The 16,038-nt window shown below is 39.6% G+C and overlaps 1 protein-coding gene across 1 annotated transcript; it reads right to left on the minus strand.

Moving 5' to 3' along the window:
- Positions 1-8,529: 8,529 nt before the first annotated feature.
- LOC137917026 (syntaxin-binding protein 2-like) lies at positions 8,530-15,820 on the minus strand (the record flags this gene model as incomplete). The annotated part of the gene is made up of 16 exons (XM_068759911.1): positions 8,530-9,146; positions 9,219-9,379; positions 10,369-10,454; positions 10,554-10,652; positions 10,747-10,853; positions 10,970-11,111; positions 12,707-12,787; positions 12,962-13,027; positions 13,153-13,210; positions 13,442-13,549; positions 13,648-13,778; positions 14,379-14,463; positions 14,550-14,698; positions 14,900-15,003; positions 15,576-15,651; positions 15,744-15,820. Coding segments are annotated over 16 exons (1,610 nt in total), but the record flags the coding sequence as incomplete, so codon positions are not given.
- Between the last annotated feature and the right edge of the window lie 218 nt (positions 15,821-16,038).

A 16,038-nucleotide genomic window follows, 5' to 3' on the forward strand; every position in this document is an offset into this window, starting at 1 on the left:
GTCTATCAGTCAATTAATCCAACTTTATTTATATAGAATATTCATACATAGCATAATTAAACAACCATCTCAATACAATCTCAGTACACCCTTCAACTCATACACACATGATAAGGATATGAAGCGCAATACAATTAACAGCACAAATTAAATGTCACACTTTGGTTGGCTCTGCTTAAGCCCGACACCCCAGAATGTTTTGACACACTCCAAGGCTCGGTGGCGCGGTGGTAAGCGCTGTTGCCTCACAGCGAGATGGTCGCGGGTTCGTCTCCGGCTTGTGGCCATTCTGTGAGGAGTTTGCATGTTCTGTCTGCGTGGGTTCTCTCCGGGTTCTCCGGCTTCCTCCCACCACCAAAGACATGCAGCCTAGGCTGATTGGTGATGCTAAATTGCCCGTAGGTGTGAGTGTGTGTGGCTGGTTGTATGTCTCTATGTTGCCCTGCGATGAACTGGCGGCTTGTCCAGGGTGTACCCTGCCTCTCGCCCGTTGACTGCTGGGCTTGGCCCACGACCCGATAACGGATTAAGTGGTTGGGACAATGAATAGTACCATATGCATTTAAACATAACATCTCATCTACTGGGAAATGATGGCAAAAAAGACTCTAGATGTTTGTCCTTACTTGAATAGCATGTTTAACACATACTGATCAGGTTAGCTGAAGAAAACTCAAGACCTTTGACCGAACATGAGCAGCTTGCTCGCAACGCATGTTTGCACAATAGCCCACCTGCCAATTAGGGTCATCTCCTTTTTTTGCAGTGAGAAGGTCAGTTAAATATACAAGGCATTGACACTACATCACACAGCAATCCACATGAACTCCATTCAAGTCGTTTACTAACCCTTTAAATCCCGCACCATGAAGTAATCGTCAGAACACTCTAATAACGGAAAATAAGGTCTTAATGGAACCTTCTGACAAATTTGTAAAAAAAAAAAAAGAAAATTACGTGCGCTAATTTATGTAACTTTTGTAAAATCCAGAATTTTTTCTTGGAAAATGCAGATGCATGTGTTGTGATGCAGGCTTGTATCGATCAGCGTTTTCGGGCAGGAAAAAAAAAAATCTAACTTCTGAAGTAGAAGTCTCAAAATCCTGAAAGGCCATGTGTAGCAAATATGATACGTTTGGCAATAAAGGGTTAAAGTCAAGTTATTTTTCCTGTGTTGATTCTACATGCAGCTTGTAGTTTTCACTAATCCTGAATCCACTTTTCATTCATTGTACTATTACAGTTCTGGCATCTGCGACATCTTGTTATTGCCAGAGGACTTATTTAGGGTCTTATCCCAGTCGAGACGGCAACTGGTCGTCCGCTCCATTCCAAGGCGATGTGTAATCCCTCCTCAGCTTGCATGGCATGGCGCTCAGCCTGTTTCTACTTTTTTTTTCTTTCTTTTAGACATATGAGATGTGTGGTTGTCCTGCAACTGTATTCCAGTGACATTTAAATGCTTCTCCAAAGCCAAGGCCTGCCCCTACATAAGGTGGGTTCAACAAGGTTCAAATAATGTGCAAGCTACACTTTTTAATTTACAACACAAGATATTTTGTGACGGCACTTTTTTTTTCACTCTATTCCAGGGTGCTGGAGAGGAGAATCACACTGGACTGGCCCGTGGGCAGAGAGCCGGTGGTCGCATACGAGCCCCAAACCCAGGCCTGGCTCCAGGGTGGTGATTTAAATTTAAATGGATGGGACAACACATAGAATGCATGATTTCTTGGTGTATCTATTGTTGTATCTATTGGTGCATATTATGCACGACACACAAACCAAGATGGCAGATAAAAACAATTCCACACTGAAAACACAATTTACCATCAATGGCGGTAATAAAGGTTGAAACAAAGCTCATAATCCCTTTAACTAATATTGTATTTATATCATAGTATTATAACACGAGAAAGGGTCTTAAACAATTTGAGTGCATTACAGAAACTGTGCTTTCGCTTCAGCAAAGAAGCTGAAACAATACGTCAACTTTTAGCAGAGACCATTTTTTTGCCACCTCAGATCCATTGAATAAGAATATATTAGTGCAGAAGAACATATAAGAACATCAAAACCTTAACTCTGCCTACAATTGCTAATTATCCCCTCTTTCTTCTGGGGAAGCAACTCTGCTTCTTGAAATACCAGAGCTAGCTCTTTCAACATTCAACAATAAGATATTTCATTATTATTATTTTTTTTATTCCAAGCTACTTATACTGACTCCTCAAATTTGACTGCTACTAACTCTCTCTGCAGGAAACTTACGATATAGCATACCAGACTATCTTTTGTTGCCGCCGTTCTTCTTATCTTTCTTTCCACCTCTCTTTCCTTTGCCTTGCTCCTCTTTGCATTTTTGTCCATCTTGAGCCGCCGAACTTTCAGGGTGTGCCTCACTGGTCGCTCCCGGGTTGGGAGATGGAGGCAGCGAGTGGGCTTTTGTTGGACTTGCACAGTTTGGAGAATGCTGCCTGGACGTAACATTTTCTTTTGGGACAAGGTTTAAGTTTAAAGACAAGGGTCTGCAGGGCGCTGCGCTGAGGGGGATCACAAGGTTATCTCCAGGGGCTCCGAGAGTGAGGAAGACTTCTGGGAATCCATATGGAAGGTCCATGTTCTTGTCTCCCTTTAGCAGAAAAGTCACATAAAGACTAATTAAAGCGATAACCTGGGCCAGTTAGCACACAAGCTACGCATGCTGTGGTTACGCTTACCTGCTGTGGCATGAAGCTCATGGACACTCTCACTGTCATCTGTGAAGAAAAGATGAGATGTGTCACAGATGAAGCCTTTGGTTCATTGTGCGGTCATTGCAAACGTTCAGAAGACTTTAGAAATAGCAATATATATAATCAGTAAATAAAAGTCACAATGGGCTCCAAGAACCTTTCTTACACAAAATGAAAACTTTAAAGGTGTATGGGAATTTTTTGCATTTGACAAAAAATGTACCTATGACCAGGAGTCACTCCTGAAATCAAACATTTACCTGGGCTGGAGAATCGATTTTCTTTTGACATTCTGTTTCAGGGATACATGACGCAGATTTTGGGATGACCCTCGGGGAGCCTAAATCTGCATTGGTGCTTTGGGGTTTAGAGTTGGTTCCGGAGCAATCTGTCCCCGGTGTTGTTGGTGTGCCTTCAGTCACGGTGACGTGTAATGGAGAAGCCTTGCCGAAGAGAAATTGTAAAACAGGCAGTTGAGCTGTCAGGTATTTTGCCAATATCTAATATCCAACAGCTGTAATTGATGGACTGATATGCGGTCGTGGGTACAAGAATATTTAGCTACAAATATTTCAACATTATTACTGACTTTATGGGAGTGTGATAAAAAAAAAAAATTAATTAAATTAAACATAGCAGGATTTGCCAGTTTTAATCAAGATACCGCCTAAAATCTAAATGCGGTGTAACTTACGGGTCTTCCAGCCATATTGTTACCGTCGTCTCTTGTTCCGGTACTCTCACTTATCCCTGGTAGGCAAGGAAGTGCGACACGCTGATCGTCTAGCCGCCGTGCCTGACTGGAGGAAATGATGTTGAAGAATTTCTCAGCATCTTCACCTGTTGTGGGAAACCAAAAGTCATTTCTGTGGCACGTCAGAGAGAGGGAAAACCACTGGGTGCATGTTTAAAAGCATTTCCACTGTGTGTGTGTGTGAGACAGGTTTGCTGCTACCAAAAGGCAAAGGGCAGCGTTGTTCTTCCATGCGTCCACTTTGGGCATGAGTGATCATTTTAAGAAACTGCTCCTTATCAACTGGAGACGCCTCCTGAAACCATTTGAAAGAAAAGGGTTGCGCAGCTCAGTGTTGGCGATAATCAACAAAAAATAACCAGAAGGACAAAACGAAACGAAAAAGAACACATTTTCCTTCAAAAGACCGAAGGGTGAGTTTCCTCATCCGTGACTGGCGTCATTTTATTGATAATTGATTTGATATCGCACCGTCTGATGTGGGCCGGTTTTAGCACGGTTCAAGGACGAAGACCTCTGCAGACACTCGTCAGACGCGTATGAAAGTGCGTGGCCGTTACGCTGAGTGAATCGGGCACTAGCCGCATAATTTTGGAAGATTTGGGGTGCAGAACATCTTTGTTCATCCATCCTCGACCCCTGTTGGAAGAAGATAAGGTTAGTTGTTGTCAATCTTCACAATGGCCTTTACGCCACGCTTACGTATGGGACCGACCTGGACTTTGGAGACCATGTAACACAAGTAGCTGGCATCCATCTCTGCAGCAGTCGCTGCTGAGGAGGTGCTGCCATTCTGTATCCCTGGCAATGACGGGAGAGACAAGCGCTGGTCGTCAAGACGTCTACCCTGAGAGTTTGCCAGCATGCTGAAAAACCTTTCGGTATCTAGACATGTGATGATGAAAAGTAGAATAAAAATTGTAAAAATAAGGAATTGCACTATGAGAGGAAAGAACAGAAATTATTGTCATTATGAAAACAGACAGAGGGGAAAATGAATTGCTATTCCAACCTTTGGGCAAAGTGCTCTGGCTGGGCTTGTGAGTGGATGTCGACTGTAATGTACATCGCTGTTCCTCCAATCGTCCACGCTGGGAATTACTCATGAGGGTCCACAAAGCTTCCCGTTCAGCTAAAGTCATGACCTATATGTGTGTGTGTGGGGGGGGGGGGCAAAGTCAATCAATAGGAATCTGACAGATTTATTACACGTAAAGTATGGAGTGAATGAATAATGCACAATGTAAAGCGTCTTTCTGTGCCTTGAATAAAATCAATGCATTATTATTTTTATAAACACAGTGATACTATTTATAGCAACATTCTAGAATTGTTTTTTCCAAGTGACATGATATACCTGTGTTTCTTTCATCTTTGGTTGTTCTATGTCTGAGCTGGGCCTGAAGGAGGCTGACTGTGGAGAGCCTAAAGTGGAAGCAGACTCATCCGTTTTTGGTGACTGTGGGTCGTTCACATTTAGTACTATAGGTAGGGAGCACCTTTGGTCATTCATTCTGGAACCCTGAAAATGCATTCATAGACTTTCTCAAAATTATATTGACGCATTGAAGATATTTTTTATTATTATTCAAGAAGATAAAGGCATTAACCTGAACTTTAGAGACCATGTAACACAAGTAGCCCGACTCTGCTCCTGCATTAGGCGTAGCATCATCATTCTGTATTCCGGGTAATGATGGAAGATAGACTCGCTGGTCATCGAGTCGTTTGCCCTGTGTGTCGGCCAAGAGGCTGAAGAACATTTCCCAATCTAGACTCAGAAAGATGAAATGGAATTTTGCAGACTGTAAAGCTTAAAATTGATTCTGGAGAGAAGATGTGAAGAAGAGGTCTGCACATAGAGATGATTATGGAATAGGGATTGAATTTCACCTGCGAGTGTATTTGCAGTAGGCTTTCTATCTGTATATTTGGGTGAGCAAGGCGCACTCTTGCTAGGATCCATGGAACAGCGCTGATCTTCCATACGCCCACGCTGGCCATGACTTATTGTGTTTATCAGCATCTGCTGGTCATCGGTTAATTCTGTCTGTCGGGGGGGGGAAAGCAGAACAGATGAAGATCAGGAACTTTTCATAACAACGGAAGAAACCTCTAACCATGATGATGATGATGATATATTTATTAGATAGAATGTTAGAGTACAAGTACAGTCAAACACCCTGTCTAAGAGGAGCATTTTAAAAAAGCCCTTGCGGTTTTGTTTCTGTTGAAAGTCCTTCGTTACCATTAAGGCAACAGCAATGACATGGTGGGACAGAAGGTACCTTTACAGAACTGGTATTAGAGGGAACCTTTAATTGGTGGGCTGGTACCAGCAGGAGCTTGCTGTTTCTGTCTGGAGTACTGTCTGTGGCAGAGATCTGCGGTGCGGAGCCGTGATGTTCATTAAACCCAGGTTCCTGACCAAAAAAATGAATAAATGTAAAGAATTGGACAAGAATTCCTTCATTTATTAATCATATCACCTCTTGGAGTGCATGCACCAAGCCATTCACAAGTGCACACCCCAGTACCTGGTGATTAAACATAGGCAACGAGGCCCAAGAGTCATCGAGGTGCTGCATCTGTCTGTCGTCCGAGGTGTAGGCGAGGTCCCCGTGGTGTGAATCTGTGAGGAGCAGGGGCCAATCAATAAGTCAATCCACTATAACATGTAAAGATGCAGATATATTTGTGTCTGCGGCCCCAACCTTCAGGCGTAATATTGATGTGTCCAGTTTTAATAGGACCCGAGACGCACTGCTGTTCTTCCACTTGTCCACACTGTGGGTAACTCATTATGTTGCTGGTTTGCTGCTGTTCTGTGGACTCCTGTTACATCGTCCATGAGAAAGGAGGGACTATTAAGACCCATATCTTTGCACACAATGTTGTGCTGGATACAAAATTATTCGTTCCAGTCACTTAAACAATTTTGTCTCATTGCAAAGTATAAATCTTACACGTTAAGTGTAATTTGTTGAGACAGTTAGTCTTTGCACATTCTTGATATCACGGTAAAAGTCTTGGAACCATGTTGGTGATTAATGTTAAAAAATATAATATAATAATATATTTTTAAAGTTATGATTTTATTATGTGATACAAATGGTGACCATGAATGAATGAAAAAGTGCATAAAATACAACTAAGCCTAAAAAATATTTAAAGCAATAATAAAAAAAAAAAAAGATTTTCCATGACAAATACAGGTAATCAAAGAATGCATTGTTGAATGTTCACAACCCTTCACACACAAGAATTAATATTTTACCTGTATGTCAGTAGCTCCAGTATTTGAGTCCACTTCAACAGCTGCCATTCTGAAAAATCAAAAAAAAAAAATTTGAAAATGCACCTAGATAAACTGTGGATCAATGCAGAAATCCTCACACAAATACTTCCAGTAAATTGAGAAGAAAAAAAATTCAGTGCATGCATAAGGTAACTATTGTCTGTGTAATCGCAATGATGATACCGACTGAAGCTCTACTATAATGTGACTGAATATGATTTGGTGGAAGGCTTTTAAATAGAATTAAGTCCTAAGTATTAACCATTACCATTAAAACCTCAGTTTCCCCAAACTTAATATTTCCATCTGTAATCCCAGATGAAAACATAATCCTTGACATGGGCAGGGATAATCTTTTTCACTGGTAGGTGTGCGTGTTCGCTCTTGTGACCTAACACGGCAATTTAAGTTCAGGTTTGAAGCCCTCACAGAGTAAATAATACATGCTTGAGAGGTAGACATGTGCCCAGGTTGTCATTTTGGGATTAAGAAAACCACTGCTGTGATAAATGCTACATGTAGAATGCACACATTTATTTAGACCTCTGTTGAATTCAGTCAACTCAACATGTAACAAGAGATCAACCATGACCTGGATAACTTTGAATCTTAGGCAAATTATTTAAATTTTTTGAGTGCTGTGGGTTAATTTTGACAGCAAGGTCAAAAAAAAAGAAAAGAAAAAGTAAATGCATATAAAGTTCAATGTTTTCCGTCACTCATTTCAGAAAGTGAAAGCCGTATTATATGGATTCATTCCACAGAGTGAAGCCTTAAAGCAGGGCTGTCAAACTCATTTTCTCCAAGGGCCACATTAGCATTATGTTTGCCCTCCAAAGGCCAAATGTAAACCGTAACACAGTAAAAAATGTAACTAAATGTAATGTAATTTAATGTAAAATAAATGTAACTACTCCTTAACATGCTGTTAAATAACTATTTATTACTTTATGTAACTCATCAGCCGCCAAAGTAATTACAATAAAATATTCAGTTTTGATATCACTTTTTAAAAGGCTGTAACTTAAAAATTGTTAGAGATAAAGCCATACCGTAAATGAGAAAAATCATAAGTTTGAAACAAAGTTTGTGATGGGAATAAATTAACACATCTAATAATGTGGAAGAGTTTCATTCAAATGCAATCATCACGCAGGAACAAAGATAATCGATACAAAATCAAAGCAAAACCAAAAAGCCACCACCCTGTCTTGTCATGCAGAAACCAAAAAAACCAACCGAAGTGGGCAAGATAAAGAACATTCCCCGAGTCAATGCCGCGGAAAAGATGTCACCTTCAGGATCAGGACTGGACAGCTACATATGTAGCCGGCTTTAGGATCAGCACTGGGGATCCTGAAGCAATCTCCAGTGCTGATTTATTTCTAAATAACACTAATGGCTTCTTTAAATCACCTCTCAAACCATCTGTCTTCCCTGGCTAAAACCTGGACATTGCTGTCCTCAAAAGGATTGGCCTGCGTCTTTCAGCTGCAGGTGGACCGCTGCGTCTTGTCCTGAGGCGTTGTCTCTCTCCGGTGTTGAGCCACACGATTGTGGAGCGGCTGCCATTCTTCACTGAACTGAGGAAGCGTCTTGTATGAGAGGTGAAACGTCTTCAACCAAACTTATACATTTCAATAAATCGTCCCCAGGAATACCAAACACAAGACAACATTCTAAGTGCATATTGCATTTCTTTTATTACTCATGTTTAAATACTAAGGAAATAAACACCCACCACATTTGCTCTCAATCATATATTATTATTATACATGGTAAATGTGCAAGATATAACAAAACAACAGTTGAGACATTTGAGTGAGATAAAATTTCCCAGATTAGGGGGGGGGATACAGTATGTGAAGATAAATAAAAAATAATCCCAAACTTCATGTCACAGAATTCATAACACATACAGTTCTTGACATATAATATATCTATATTAGACTCAAATAATATTTTTGATCAGGTTTTGTGGGAATTCTCTTGTTTTTGGATTACAAAATTCAGATACAATACATAAACAATCAAAATGTTTTCTATATTAATTAAATATTTGTAATAAAGTTTCAATCACAACAGTATACACAGTCTGATTCACAACAAATACTCAAAAGAACATTCAAAAATAGAAGAATGACATTTTTCCTTCTATGGCTACATCTAAAAATTCAACTTCATAGTTCACTTCAGATGCTATAGTGCCACAACAGAATCCATCATCTGAAAGGAATGACTAAACCCTGACTACAATGTGCTTTTCCTTGCTCGGCTATCTAACAATCAGGATTAGGAACTTGGTCCAGACTCTTCAGGTCATTGAGGAAGGAGGTTGGCGTCAGAATGTGAGATGACCCTTTTGGGGAAGAAGAATATTTACAATAAATTCAGTCAAAACTGCAAAAACAAATAAAAAGCGATTGCTTACCAATCAGCACCTCCCATTTCCCTTGAGTGGCGCGGGTGACTTCATAGGCAGAGCGCATCTCTGAGTGCGACACTCCGCCAATCACAAATATAATAAGACGAGGGCCAGAGCGATACTCTGCTGGAGTTTTATTTTTGTGCCAATGTCCAAAACGAGCACTGCTGTAAAAAAATAAAATATAAAACCATATCTGAGTATTGACCTAAAAGAAAATGCATTCACATGAAAATCAAGTGCATTTCAGGTTTACACTGGACACTACATCCGCTAATCAGGTCGCAGAAAATGTAAGAGGTCTTCAAATTAAACTCTTTTCTGGTTATGGCTACATCAGGTTTTACATAGCAATCGTATAATCTGGTTAATATTAATGACTACTCGGCTTTAATTCTGCACTTTACTGAAATGATGCAGATTATGAGAGAACCCAGACACATGAAAGTGGTTTGTGAAAGCATCATTAAAGGAATTCTCTGAAAGATTACAGGGCTATTCAAAACCACAGGAAACTGAAAACACTCATCCCTCTGCAGTTCTAGATTTCCTTCATTTTTCAAAGAATAAAAAAATGACAACATTTCTTAATTCTTCTATAATATAGATGGATATACCGGTAGTTATTACTTACCCAACTACCTACAAGGAAAAAAACACAGACACTAGACCAGTGCATTTAAAAAGAAAAAAGAAATTATATTCGCATGGAACTACAATAACCAGAGGAATTAATGATTTAATTGAATGAAACGATAACTTTATTCACTCTCACAGTTAAAACTCTACTCATCTAATTGTCAAATTCCACCTCGGAGTCACAATGCGTCCCTTGTATGTAGATAGTCCAGAGGTGGATGTTTTCAGCTAAAGTTACTTTATCGCAGCGTTGTCTTTCTGAATTTTGAAAATCTACCAGCTATTTTTACACATTCTGAAGTATGCAGTACATTTTAAGTATCAGCTTAGAGCTACAAAATCCCAAATGGTTGAATTAATTTATTTATTAATATTATTTATTAATTTATTATTTCATAGACCTGTCCTATAAATATGCTAATTACTGTATACCTGGGAAGTAGTCATAAACAAATTACTTCATACAAAAAAGGATCAACATCGCATCGTGTGATTATCTTCTGCTCCCAGCACCCACCTGACGGCAGTCTGAGTTGTGTTGATGGGAGCCGGATCAGAGATGAAGGGCCATTGCTTTCTGTCCAGTTTGTCCTCAATAGCATTCTAAGACACAGAAAGGCGGATCAAATTAAATGTAAAATGGTGAAAGCAAAACTGAGCAGCTGAACCAGCCAGATCAGAAGCTCCACGTTTGCCTTATACCTCCATGACATCTTTAAGGATGGGTGTCCATCTGGAGAGCTGATATGTACTCTCTGTGCGCTCCTTCCTCTCTGGCAGTGCTTGCCCAGCGTTGCGGCCCTAACGATCACAACATATGTAACGAAAACTGAAGGAATAGATTCTTAATACAGTAACGCTCAACGTACAACCATACTGCAATCAAGGAATTTACCCCAGCGAGAATATTGCAGCCCAAGTTCTGCAGGTTGCTGATGATGCTGCTGTCAGCCTGTATGTTTGCATGCTGAATGAGCTTAGCAAGGTTCTCCTCCCCGATGCCTGCATGGACAACGAGACAACAAAGTAACAGCAATCCTGATTTGAATATTAAGTTCTGTGCACAAAAACATGTGGGTGTTAAAACTATGTTCACCGAAGCAGAGACGAGGGCGCACCTTTTTTCTTATGGAATATGTAAAGCAGTATGATGCGGACTTTGTCATAAGCCTCGATTTCGTTGTTGAGGAGGACAGGAACGATGCTCTTCATGGAATCCTTAAGATGCTCCCCCTCTGCATTTTCTCCCATTACCAGGTCCTGCAGGTGATTCTCAGGTGGTTAAAGATGAACAAATACAAGTCATCCGACTTATAGCAGCTGACATTCTCAAGGATGTCTTTTAGCCTTATTATATTTCTCTGTCTGCCACTACGTCTTCACGAGCATATTTAGTGACCACTACTGCTCCGACATTTGGCCAAACTAATTTAAGATAAATTCTGTCATTACGCAGACTTTATAATCTAAATATTTAATTTTTATTGAAGGAAATAAAATGTTACAAAAATAAAAATGTCCTAGAATGCAGTTGCATTTGGAATCCAAAATATTGCATGAAAAAAAAAAAACATTATACACTACCGTTCAAACGGTTGGGGTCACCCAGGTCAGTTTGATAGCTTCTTAACCAGCTACCCAGGACTTTTCCATGGCTTCGCTAACCAGCTAAACTGTTTTCAGCTGTGCTAACATGATTGCAGGGTTTCCTACTCATCAATCAGCCTTCTGAGGCAATGAGCAAACACATTGTACCATCAGAACACTGGAGTGATGGCTGCTGGAAACGGGCCTCTACACACCGATGTAGATGTTGCACCAACAACCAGACATTTGCAGCTAGACTAGTCATTTACCACGTTAGCAATGTATAGAGTGTATTTCTGATTAGTTTAAAGTTATCTTCATTGACAAACCTTTCTTTCAAAAATAAGGGCATTTCTAAGTGACCCCAAACTTTTGAACGGTAATGTATATATTTCATTTGGGATTTCCTTTCCATGTCATCCTGGGCACAATGTGACCTCCCTCAAATCTCTGGGCCAGATTTATGTTGAGCTTCATCTAAGCCTTGTCAGAGCCAATCAACAAAACTATTCATGGACAAGTGAAACCGGAGCGGCTAGAAGCGCTCATAAAAATACAGTGCATTTTATTTAGAACATTACACAGATATATTTATATTGGCCCGACCCGACAATGTAGGGCACTTAAAACAAACGGCAGCTGACAGAGAGCTATTGCTGTCTGGACAGCACGGTCCTTCTTACAGCCAAGACAAACCCATTGGATTAAAATGGCAGCTTTCAGACATGCTGTCGAGCCATTATCCATTAATGCAGTCGAGTGATTCACTCGTATAAAAAGGTCATTAGTTGCATGTTGCAATACCACAACGAATTTCCTGTGTGATTATACCTCGCTGGATACAAGTCTAAGTGGCAGAATGCCCCCCGCCATGGAGACAAAGCATCTCTGGCCCATTACAAAAAAGAAAACACTGTTATGAGCAACAGTTTATCACAGGATCATGTTGACGGAAGGACATTACATGAATGTGTTATTCAAAGCCCAACACTAACCATGACAGAGTCCCAAGCCTCTCATACAATATTACGATTACACTCCTGCGTTAAATATCACCAGACCATGGCAGTTACATTTATACATACTCTGGAGGAGCTAGAAATAAAAAATACCATCAAGTCGAGGTCAGCTAGTGCGTGGTGTGGGTTGGACCGAATAAATCCTAGCCCACCCATTTTCTCCAAGATGCTTAATGTACGTGTCTGATGACCGAACATGATGGGACATTATAAAATAAATAAAAAACTGCACTGAAAAAAAACACTGACCTGTTCCACTTCACAAAGTTTATCAAGACAGGCCTTGAATTTCTTCATACAAGCTTCAGCTAGGTGCAGGTGAGTGGAGTACTGTGAATGAACATTTGTTAAGAATCAGAATCAAAATTATTATGATACATAAAGCTTTTTTTTCTTCCCCAAAGTTGCAATCATTACTGTCGACTCTGGTATGACGAAAGATTTCTTATAGCAATTCCCCTGAAAAGGTACAGAAGACCGGCTTCTTCTCCATCTCCGACTCACCATGCTCAGCTCTTTCTGATACTGCGGCATCTTCTTTAACATCTGGGATAAATCTTTCATGTTGGCCTGAATGCAAAAAGAGTTGAAGCAAACATTTTGGCATAATAATAATAAGAATAAGAATAATGTGTTCATGTTTTATCATGGACATCTGTATCAACATGAAAAAAATAAAGTTCATGAACCCTCACATTGTCGGTGCACATCCGCTTGCTCTCGCAAAAGGAGCGAAGAAGATCTGTCACTTTCCTGCATAAAGTTTTAATAAAAAAAAAAAAGAACAGGTAAGTAGTTCAATGAATTATAATATTACAGATAATTTTTTTTAATTCAGTTTGCTTTTTGTTGTAAATACATTTCAGATAAAACATTCATTCATTGCAATAACTTTAATTAAATTATTATTTTTCTAATGTATTTGTGAAAATGCATATTGGACAGAAATATGGCCGCTAACTTGTCTACTTGTGACAGACTTACTTAGTGACGTCGGCAATGTGCATGTGTCTGAGCTGAACCCAGAGCTCATCGTCTTCATCGAGCAACACCTCTCTCTCTTTTGAATTCCCAATGCCAGTTGTTTGAAAACTTTAAAAATAAAAAAAATAACATGAACTCTGTACATCATAAATGAATATGGAGACTGAAAGCCCAGGGGCGCTCAAAATAACAAGATGCTCACTCACGTATAGATGTCTTGTTTCACATCTAGCAGGTCATAGGCCATAGCCTGCAAGGTCAACTCATGTAGAACAGGAGAGATGGGATCGAACCCACGATCCACAATCAGCAGCTGGGACCGCGCCTTATCGGCACCCTGCAGACACGAGAGACAAGGAGCAATCAGATTTATTTTAACAGATGCATAAGAAAAGAGGATATGTTCTATATATATACACAACATACAAGGAAGGCCCTTATTGATGGTTTTTTTTTTGTAAATCTGTGATGCAGAAAGTCTTTCCAGCTGTTATCTATGCCTTCATTATCATCTCAAATGCAGGAAGAAGGAAGCACACAAAGTGCCAAGTACAGTAAAGGTACGTAGAATGATTAGATAGCGCAGCATAGTAAAGCATTTCAGGTATGTGATGGGAGGAAGGGAACAGAAATACATGCCTGCTAATCGCTGAAGAAAGGAGGTCAGCCGAGCAAGAAGAGGAAAACCAGCAGAAAGGAAGAGTCCGGCAGTGTGAGAAACTGACTGGACAGGAAATAAAACCCAGAAACCATGAAAATATCTACAAACGGTGAAGGTGAAGAGCTGCAGAATTCCAAATGAAGAGAATTCTCTAATATGAAAAATTTGATTTAGCATTGAAAAAAAAAAGCAGTGTAACAATTCAGCTAATTCTGGGTGAGATAAATGACAGGACAACAAATGCAAACCGATGCCAGTGTAGACGGAGATCCTAACCTCTCCCATGCTTGGGTTGTCAGCTTTGTGAGCATTAAGGTGCTGATAGACCTCCTCAGCCAGTCGAGCATTCTCCTCTGGTCCCCTTGGACACAGTAGCATACACAACCGTTACCAGTTTATTCAATGGCAATCTGATGTTTGACATAATGGGATGCAAGGCGTCCGTACTTGCGGTAACGGATTGCAGGGTACTCCTTCAGTGTATCGCACAGAGTCGCGATCTGCTCTGCCAGAATTTCCAGCATTTTGTTTTTGTTTTCATTTGGCTTTGAACTATAGAAGGAGTATAAGGATCCCGGGTCATCCAGGGAGAAGACCTGCAGGGAAGACAGGGAATTCATGTTTGCCACATTATGAACATCAAGAACAATGGCAACCTCCAAAAGGCCTGAAAATGCTTTCTATTTCGTAACTTGGTAACAACCTTGTTTAGGGGAATTGGACGATTTTGTTTCGGGCAATCAAATCACAGATAAAAACAATAGTTAATGTTAAGTGAAGAAGGGATCGCCCCTTACCTGAGACTCATATGGCAGAAAGGCGACATTAATCTCTTTTAAAGTCTTGGCAACTTTGGCAACTCTGGATCTCCCAATCTCAGCAAAGAGCCCATCTGGACAAGCTATGAAAACAAAAATAAAATATATTATTAGAAATGATGCTCCTGAAATTCTCAGTTTATTTTGAAGATAAATGTTTGGTATAGTACATTTGAACATAACTGCAGAATAGGTTTTATAGAATATATAGTTTTGTTTTTTTAAGAATTTCAACATAATGGCTTAATATATATATAGATATATTTTGTAATTTATCCTATGTATGACGGTTACTTAATTGTTTTGTTTGTTTTTGCTTTTTCATCTTCATTGTGTTAATTGTTTTTTTTTTTTTCCATTGCTGGTTGTCCAATAGATGAACAATAGCAGTTGTATTATGGGGGTGGGATTTAATAAGTTTTTCTTCTTCCCACTCCTTTTCAAGCACTATATAATTTAATATTGCTATTTTTGTGTACGTGAACTTTGGTGGTTGTTTTGGACATATTTGTTGGGTTTTTGTTTCTTGTACGCAAAAAGGTATAAGTTTGTTTTGTTAATTTTTATTCTGCTTGAAACGAATTAATAAATAAATAAATAAATAAACATGAAATAATGTGAACAGCATATCACACACACACATGGGTATACTTACTGTCAGTGAAAAAGATGTGAGCTGCTTTATAAGTAAAGGCTGCATATTTGAAGTCATTAATGAGAGCATGAACCGACTGTAATGAAAAACAACATTTTGTTTAGCAATATAAGAATGTAAGACAAAAGAATAACAGTATGGGGAACTGAGGGCAAGACAACAGCTAACCTTCTCCACAGGTGAAATCAAGTAAATGGCCTCCAAACTTGAGATGGGCTCCCTTCGCTTATTAATGTCCTCCACGACTGAAAATGGGAAAACAGGATTTATTTTTAGGAGATGATCAATATAACATGCACCAACATATAAAAGTGAAACACAGGGAGCAACCACACCAAAATGATCTAGCCATTTTATTCCGCTTTGCAGGATCATCCTTCGATAATGACGGTGAAAATATAGTTTGTTTATTTCCCTTTTGTGGATCAAATGTACGACTGTTGTAGCTTTTTAATGGACTTCA

The sequence above is a fragment of the Brachionichthys hirsutus genome, unplaced genomic scaffold (assembly GCF_040956055.1).
Source record: "Brachionichthys hirsutus isolate HB-005 unplaced genomic scaffold, CSIRO-AGI_Bhir_v1 contig_957, whole genome shotgun sequence".
NCBI classification, from domain to species: domain Eukaryota; kingdom Metazoa; phylum Chordata; class Actinopteri; order Lophiiformes; family Brachionichthyidae; genus Brachionichthys; species Brachionichthys hirsutus.